This window comes from Sinocyclocheilus anshuiensis, unplaced genomic scaffold, assembly GCF_001515605.1.
Source record: "Sinocyclocheilus anshuiensis isolate Anshui unplaced genomic scaffold, SAMN03320099.WGS_v1.1 scaffold1426, whole genome shotgun sequence".
NCBI classification, from domain to species: domain Eukaryota; kingdom Metazoa; phylum Chordata; class Actinopteri; order Cypriniformes; family Cyprinidae; genus Sinocyclocheilus; species Sinocyclocheilus anshuiensis.
Genome location: NW_015557171.1, coordinates 660,389 through 669,509, shown reverse-complemented (window position 1 = coordinate 669,509; position 9,121 = coordinate 660,389). Strand labels below are relative to the sequence as shown.

At 36.1% G+C, this 9,121-nt stretch overlaps 1 protein-coding gene across 2 annotated transcripts in view; it reads right to left on the bottom strand.

Annotated features, from left to right (window-relative positions):
- The window catches only part of LOC107678346 (guanine nucleotide-binding protein G(I)/G(S)/G(O) subunit gamma-12-like), a 55,446-nt gene that overhangs the window by 3,082 nt on the left and 43,243 nt on the right, over window positions 1–9,121 (bottom strand). For both annotated transcript variants that reach the window (XM_016473566.1, XM_016473567.1), the window contains exon 2: window positions 1,992–2,104. In XM_016473566.1, coding sequence (XP_016329052.1) covers window positions 1,992–2,084 — 93 coding nt within the window. In that variant the 5' untranslated portion in view covers window positions 2,085–2,104. The remainder of the gene's footprint in view (window positions 1–1,991; window positions 2,105–9,121) is intronic.

Here is a 9,121-nt window from a genome sequence, read left to right as displayed (position 1 = left end):
ACTGTTTACTAACAAGGTGACAGCGCCAACTACTGGCCTGGCATACGTAATACAGCGTTTTTGGCCGTTTTTGCGGATGTGTAAACGCGAATCGTTTTGAAAACTTTGTTGTGTATACGTGAAACTTTTTAAAAATGCAAGGGAAAAACGTTCCCGTTTTTGACTACATCGTTGTCGTGTAAACGTAGCCTTGGGCTTTTCACCCAAGGCATTCTTGAATCCTACCAGCACATTTTTAAAAATAGTTTGTCTGTCTGTTGCTGCTCCATATAATATGTTTTTTTACATATTTATCTGTTTAACCCTCATGTGGTGTTCGGGTCCTTTTTGCTCTGAAAAAAAAATATTTTTCCCGAATCTGTAACCTCGTAAGTGTGATAGGGTTCTGAACACAACACAAGGGTTAAAGGGATTGTTCACCCAAAAATGAAAATTTTGTCATTAATTACTCACCCTCGTGTTGTTCCAAACCCGCAAGACCTCCATTCATCTTCAGAACACAATTTAAGATATTTTTGATGAAATCTGAGGGCTCTCTGACCACCACGTTCAAGGCACAGAAAAGTACCAAGATGATGGACAAAGTACTCCATGTGACATCGGTGGTTAAACTGTAATGTTACGAAGCTATGAGAATACGTTATTTGTGCAAAGAAAACCAAAATAACAACTTTATTCCACATTTTCGTCTCTACTGCATCACTTGTGGATGTGCCTGATCCAGATCCGGCGTGATGGCATTGAACACAAGGCACACGCTTGCGTCATGGTACTGTCGTGAACGCGCATCCACAAGTGATGCAGTAGAGACGAAAATGTGGAATAAAGTCGTTATTTTTGTATTCTTTGTGCAAAAAACTTATTTTCGTAGCTTCGTAACATTACAGTTGAACCACCGATGTCACATGGAGTACTTTGTCCATCATCTTGGTACTTTTCTGTGCCTTGAACGTGGTAGTCACCTTGCTGTCTACGGGAGGGTCAGAGAGCACTCAGATTTCATAAAAAATATCCTAAATTGTGTTCCGAAGATGAAAGAAGGTCTTACGGGTTTGGAACAACACGAGGGTGAGTAATTAATGACAGAATTTTCATTTTTGGGTGAACTATCCCTTTAAAGATCTAAGGCATGACAACGATGTACTAAAGACTGAAAAGTTTTTCGTTTGCATTTTTGAAAATGTTCGCATACAGACGGCATTGTCAAAATGATCCCTGTTCACATGGATCTACAAAAATGACTAAAAACGCTGTATTATGTATGCCAGGCCAGTAAGTGGCGATGTCACTTTGTAAAGAAACACTACACACCTGCATAACTGAACAGGTAATAAGCGTGAGTATGATGTCACTGTTTTCCCAAATTTGTGTTTCTGTAGTTTACACCGAGACGATAAATGATATTGTTTTCAAAATCTTGCACTTTGAAACTCTTTTTCAAAAACGTGCCTTTTCAGGCCTGTTTCCTGTATCTAGTTTAAAATGGTGTTGTGTAAATCTAGTGCAGCCTGTAGTGGCAGTTGAAGCTGCGCAGACTACAGATTGGCATACAGATGGCACTTCAAGGTGGGTAGGGAGGCTCTTCTCATTCTAGCTTTCTAGCCATTTGGGGATTTTCTGGGGATACATTTGTTATGTGTTAAAAAGATAAAATTCACTAAAATATTAAACTGACAGCCCTAAAAATAACACAAACATAAGTACAGGAATTTACATTAAGCAAAAAAAATATAAATATCCTATAATTTAGCTTCTGCAAGCCACCCATTTTCTAGATTTACTGCCCTGCATACTCATTTTCTCAACTAAATTCATGAAGTGCCACTTTAGTGAAGTACGCTAGGCATTTATTATCTATTTTTTCTTCACAATCGACTTTTATTTAGGATCATGAGAAACATACTTTAATAAATGGTATTTAAACATTAAATCCATGAAGTAGTAGTATTTGACACTAATACCATGGTAAGTGAAATGAACATTTCATTTACCTTTATTCTCTCTATGTTAGCTTCTATCCGTAGCTGTTGAACAGTCCTTCTGGCCTGGGCTATATTAGTAGAGCTTTGCATCTTAGACGACATCTTCGATTATCTTCACAGACCTGAAAACAAACGAAAAGTTGATTTTGACATGCATTATAAGCAGCCTGCAGAACATCAAAGTTACACATCATTCAGGTCCCATGATTCATGAACTACATACAACAGAATTCTCTTACAAAGCATGCAAAACAGGAAATTAGCCTGTATGTACATGTTAACACACGTAGTGAGACAGCAAAAACTCTCTGAGGAGGTACACAGGGCCCCTTTGACTCCTGCAGAGGTTGGGGGTGTTTAGTGTCAGACCCCCAAGTGAGGGGCGTTTCACTAGGTCTGCTTTACGACTGCAGGAGGGAGAACTAAAGCAAGCTGTGTGTGTTTGAACAGATGATCACATGCTGCCAGCGGTTCAGTCTCTGCAGCTACTGTCTGTTCCTGCAGAGCACACCTTCCGTAAACCATCGTCACCGGTTACTCTGCCAACTCATCTTACTTACACAATGAGCACATGTGCACAAATGGAGAGAGACAGAGTCAGCAGTGCAGTCGCTCAAGCAGAAGCAGTTGTGCAATGTAAACGGTATAAAAAAACGGAAATGGTGGAGTCAAACGGGTGGTCTCTCATCAACCAGGAGATAAAAAGAGGACAGTTAGCCTTCTAACTTCCTAAATTTAGTGAGAATGAAATAAAGCAATGTTGATACCTGACAGATTGATACTGAAATACTAATATTTCAGTAGTAGATACCAAAACCAATGAAATAGCACAGCAAAATTAATATGCTAATAAACACACTTCATTAGTTTGAAAAAAGAAAAGAAATACAGATATAATTCAAATAAAATATGTGACCCTGGACCACAAAACCAGTCATAAGGGTCAATTTTTCGAAATTGAGATTTATACATCATCTGAAAGCTGAATAAATATGCGTTCCATTGATGTAGGGTTTGTTAGGATTGGACAATATTTGGCCGAGATACAACTATTTGAAAATCTGGAATCTGAGGGTGCAAAAAAATCTAAATATGGAGAAAATCGCCTTTAAAGTTGTCCAAATAAAGTTCTTAGCTTATGTATATTACTAATCAAAAATTAAGTTTTGATATATTTACAGTAGGAAATTTACAAAATATCTTCATGGAACATAATCTTTACTTAATATCCTAATGATTTTTGGCATAAAAGAAAAATCTATAATTTTGACCCATACAATGTATTTTTGGCTATTGCTACAAATATACCCCAGCGACTTAAGACTGGTTTTGTGGTCCAGGGTCACATATAACATTTAATAATATAAATATAAAATATAAAATTAAACATATATAAAGTAATAAATATAAACAAATATTAATATAAGTAAAAATATGCATACATTAAAACAATGGTATGTAGACTTGATGTATTTCATTTAGGTCACTTTTTTATTGTTAATATTCAAGAAAACGGTCAAGTACACTGTAAAAAATTATTGTGATTTTAACAGTAAAAGACTGTAAAAATGCTACAGTAAAAACCTGTTAATTGGTTATCAGTAAGTTTCCATACTATATACGGTGAATAACTGTAATTACATTTAATGTAATTTTACAGTAAAATACTGTTAAAATTATGGTTTTGGAAGTGAAAAAGAAAGTCACTGTATAATTTACAGTGAAAAAACGTAAATTGACACTCCCAGATCACCGTGGACGAAGCGGAGTCCAGCCCGGGGTCGTCACATGCGGCTGCTGCAACCTCGTTCTCAAGCCCGCCCGCCGCCGCTCACTCAAGCCACCTCCGCTCACTCTAGGCCTCCGGCCCTTTAATGAAATACGTTTTTTATTGTGAATTTAAGTTAAGTCTGTAAAACCTAAAATGTTGCTACCATATTTTTAACGGTGAAGTTCTGGCAACCACAGCTGCCGGTATTTTACCGTAAATGTCACAGATTTTTGTTTACAGTGTAGACTCAAGTCACATTTATTCATATAGCGCTTCATAAAATTCAGATTGTTTCACAGAAAAAAAACAGGAAAATATCAGTGTTGTAAAATGTCAATAAATATAAAGTGACTTCAATTTAAACTAAAACAGCTCTATTGAAGACAATTGTCATTATTGAGGTCATTTCAATGTTGATTCGGTTCAGTTCAATGGCAGTGTCTATGTTACAAAGTTCATACATTCCGAAACTGCTTTATACTTGATCCAGGTATAAAGCAGCTCTAAAGAAGACAATTGTCATTATTCAGATCAAATGAGTTCAACAATGATTCAATTTTGTTGAATAACTGTCAATGTTTCAAAAGTTAAGTCCTTAATGAACAATGAGACATCTCCAAAGACAGCTCTACCAAAAAAGTAATAATGTCATTATCCAAATCAGTAATAAAGAACATAGAAATAAAACAAGTTTCAGTATTTTGTTTTCTCTTTTTATTGTCAATACAATTGTTTCATTGATATTGATTGATAATGAAACAACCCTGCTGAAAAAATAGAAACCATCACAGAAATGCCACTACAAATACCATTACAAACATTACAAACCATCAACTTTCAACATTAAAAATGGGTTCCTGTACTGTAGTGTGTTTTGGGACATATTCCATTAGGATTTAGTGGTTTTAACAAGCCACCAATAGAAGGAAACCAATTACCAATAGAGACCAACAGGCACCATTACAGTTTCCATTAAAACCAGTACAATTACCATTATAGCCAGTAAAACCATTACAAATTCTGTGATGGTTTCTATTGTTTTGTTTAGTTTTTTTCAGCACGGTTTAGAAACACAACAGATTCTTGATTCTTGTTTCGCTGTTCATGTCTGATGTAGACAAGTTGTAAGTGTCGGTTTTAACAACATAGGAAATGTTTAACAGAGTAGCTTCTATATTGCTACATGGTCAGCCGCATAATCTCTAGCACAACAAACCCTGATATCCTACTTCCTGAGAAGCCCAGACATAGCTTTATCAAGAATTGTGAGGAAGAGTGTATGGCTGTCTCCTGTTCCACTGGCACAGGGCTAGCATCTCTACACAGAGGTCCGTGTTGGGGGGTGACCTTATCTGGCCGCACACCAGACATACTTAGAAGGGGTTAAGAGGTTTGGATAACAACTAGTTGTTAATGCAGTGACATAATTAGTGTGAGACAGAGGCCATAGTTGCTCCCACAAGCCCTGAGGTCAAGGGGCCATTCATACATTACGGTCCAGAGAACAAACTGTTTAGCTGCAGCTTAACAAGCATAGACAAAACATGACACCTCTGATGACAGCAGTTTACTAACGATTACATCTTCCGGACAATATAGCATCCCAGGTTGCTAATTTCATTTTAGTCAAGAATTGATCAAATCAACTGTTTGCATCCATGTCTTTTTCTTAAAGGCAGGAAATTGCAAAACTGATTAACAATGCATGCCTTTACTTGCAGTTATAATTGAGCACATATTGTGTGCATCTCTATTGAGGTATACAACACAATATGTTATTGAAGGAATAAAAATTGAAGAATTAAATACTCAATGCTGGTAAGTGTGATTAGCATTGTGATTTTTTTTTTGATTAGTATGTATTTATGTTTAATCATTCTGTATTAATATTTTGTCTGATATTTTCTGTGAGATTTATATAAAAATAACTTTTATATAAATATTACAATTATTTTTATTTTGCTTTATGTTAGTCTGTTTTGAGAAAAAATATATATTTATTCTATATTCTATGTTATTATTTATTCCATATATTTATTCTAAAAACCCAACAAGATGAGCAAACCACATTGTTTTTCTTTGGTTTTGACATCAAAACACAAATATATACAGTATATGTACATGTTGGGGGGAAAATGTAATTTTAATATCATGGATTACTGTTTTAGCTTTTATTAGTTTTATATTTTGAATTAGCTTTAATGATTAGATTTTCCATTTTCATTTTATTTTTAGTTAAAGTTTATAATTTTGTTGTGTTTTTGTGATTTTCATTAGTTTTTAAATTTTTATTAATTTTGAAACATTTTAAATGTAGTTATTTTTTTCAGTTTTAGTTATTTTAGTAAATCAACCCAACTGAAAGAAAATGAAAAATTATGTCTTGGCAACTAGATGAAATAAAATAAGTTTAATTTATATTTTATTTTATTTCAGTATACAGTTATTTTATTTCAAGTAACTAAAATTATTTGTATGATTTTAGTTTTAGTTATTGATAACTTGGTCAGAGATTTAATAATAATAATAATAGTTCATTTTATTTATAGGCGCCTTTCAAAATACTCAAGGACACCTTACAAATAATAAAATACATAATAAATGAAAAGAAAATGCACAATAAAACACACAACTATATCAATCAGAATAAGCTAATGTGTTTAATTTACTTCGATTAAAACAATAATTCTTACTTTTTTAATGTTATAAGAGTCTGATTTAATCTGAAATCGCACCAGTCCGAGTTGAGCAAATGCAAAAGACAATGTAATTTGTCCAAGGACAGATTGTGTTCAGCTGATCTCAGTCAAGGTTGAGTAAGAATGCAGCTCTGTGAAAGGGTACAGTGTTCCTGTGAGGTAATGGTTCATTCGCTCAGAGTGGCTCTGAGGGACAACGAGTCAATTTTCTGCAGACGCAGCACAGAGAGCACAACTGTGACGCAGACAGACACGGCTCAAGAGATGTGCCAATCAAACTCACTCGTGACCTCTCACCCCTCAGGCCGATTGTTGTGCTCATCAACTCACACCAGCCAAGCAGAGGTTCACGTGACAATGTGATTAACCGCTACAAAACCCGCACCCAGCGAGCCTTCCAGGAGCCCACATCCGTTTCATTAACCCACTCCCTCCTCTCCCTGCAGTATAAATGATTAAAGATGTGTATGAATGTATAAATAGCGAAGTAACAGGAAGAGACTCAGAGGAGAAAGGGTTCGTTATAACTGCATATCCGGACCCACGGGATTTCATTCAACCCTCTCACGTTCGTCCTGATAAAACCCTTCATTTGCTCTAGAATTTGTCCTTTCTGTGCTGGGAAGTCAGTGCGTGACGTTTCCGCCACTAAAGTGCTCTTAGCATTTGCCCTCTGCTGTCTACGCAACACTGACTTTGAATCATCCAGCAGGTTAACCGCTGTCTTAAATGCAGAGTGGACACAGGATGCCGGCCAGTACAGCTGGCCGCTGAAGAGAGAGGACACTCGAGGTGCACTCAACTGTGCCGGACGGCTCATCTGGATGTCTCGACTGTAATTACAGCTTTAGAGAGAGAGAACCAACAGTCAAGCACACTCTAAAAGCTCAGGCTGACGCCGCAGCATTCAGTCTTTTGTTACATCTCTCTCACCTCTGCCCTCGCTGCGACCCTGCCCCCAAAAACAACTGTGACGCTTCAAGAGTGAAGGCCTGTTCACACTAACAAATGTATGGCATGAAAATTTGGATTTTCATGTGCAAACTCTCTGTTCAGACCAATGCGAAAAAACGGTAGCTGATAGAGCTGTGCAGTTCATCAAAATACAGTTTCGATTTCGATTTTGGCTTCCAACTATTATGAAAATACAATAATCGAGATACAACAATTATTGCTCCCTATTCGCTCCTCCATAAAAGCCCAAACTTCAAGTGCAAATCAGTAAAATCGCGTAACATGACTTCCGCAAATTAGGACATGCTTGATTTATTCATGTTTAGATTTATTCGTGTTCTGTGAATGCACTCTGTCACGGAAAAGAACACGGACAAGTAAAGTGAACTTTTAGCTTAAGGTGCGTGCGCTTAAACAGTCAAATACATGCAAAAATGTGTCAAAATGTGGCACTTGGTGATTATTCATGTAAACCCTCCTCAGTTAGGTCTTAAGTGAACATAAACAGTTAAGAATGAAAATATGTGTGTAACAGTATATTGGATCCGTGCAGCTCTTAAAGCGACAACAGGTATTATTCCTTCTGCCGTCTGTGTGCATAATATTAATCAAACAACAAAATACAAAGAGAAAATTACTCACTGCTCTTTACTGAATGATTTTTGTAGCTTTAATAAGAAGTTGAACAAGTTTAATTCTTACAGTGAAGACTATGCTGTTTTATTTTACATTCGATTATTCAATTTCTGTAGTAGCCTGTTAGCTGAATACTTTAGACTAAAAAACTTAAAGCACTGTTTGTTTAATTTGTATCTTTTTTCTATTGTATTTGACCTTAGGCTTTTGTTTTTATTGTATTACTGACTATTTATTTTTCAATCATTTTTGAGGACTTTTTTTTATTATTAATTTACCCTAGTATTCTGCTGTGGTATCAAGAATTGTGAAATTTTGCTGGTATCTAAAATTTAGATGTTATAGCAACATGAACTTTTCCACGACATTCTAATTCATTGAGATGCACCTGTGTATATATATATATATACAGTATATATATATATTGCTATCTTTAAATTAATCACTCGTATAAAGTTTTGGTCATATGACCTACTCATAATAGTGTTAAATAATTAATTAGCTTTCATTTGGGAACGCAACATCTTCTTGTAATGAGAAGCACTTATCAACAAAGAATAAGCCTTTTATACAGTCAAACCAAAATTTATTCAGACACATTCAACATTTCTCACATTATCACAGTTTAGAAAATGAAAGTGAAAGTGAAAGTGACGTGATATGTGGCCAAGTATGGTGACCCATACTCGGAATTAGTGCTCTGCATTTAACCCATCCAAAGTGCACACACACAGCAGTGAACACACACACACCGTGAACACACACCCGGAGCAGTGGGCAGCCATTTATGCTGCGGCGCCCGGGGAGCAGTTGGGGGTTCGGTGCCTTGCTCAAGGGCACCTCAGTCGTGGTATTGAAGGTGGGAGAGAGCGCTGTACATTCACTCCCCCCACCTACAATCCCTTTGGGTTACGAGTCCGACTCTCTAACCATTAGGCCACGACTTCCCCTTAAAAATGGTAATAAAATAAACTGAGTTAAACTGTGTCAGAACAAATTCAGCTTGATAATGTTAGATAACTTTGATAGAAAGGTATGTAATGGATTACAATCAACCAAAAATTAGACAGCTGTTAGTA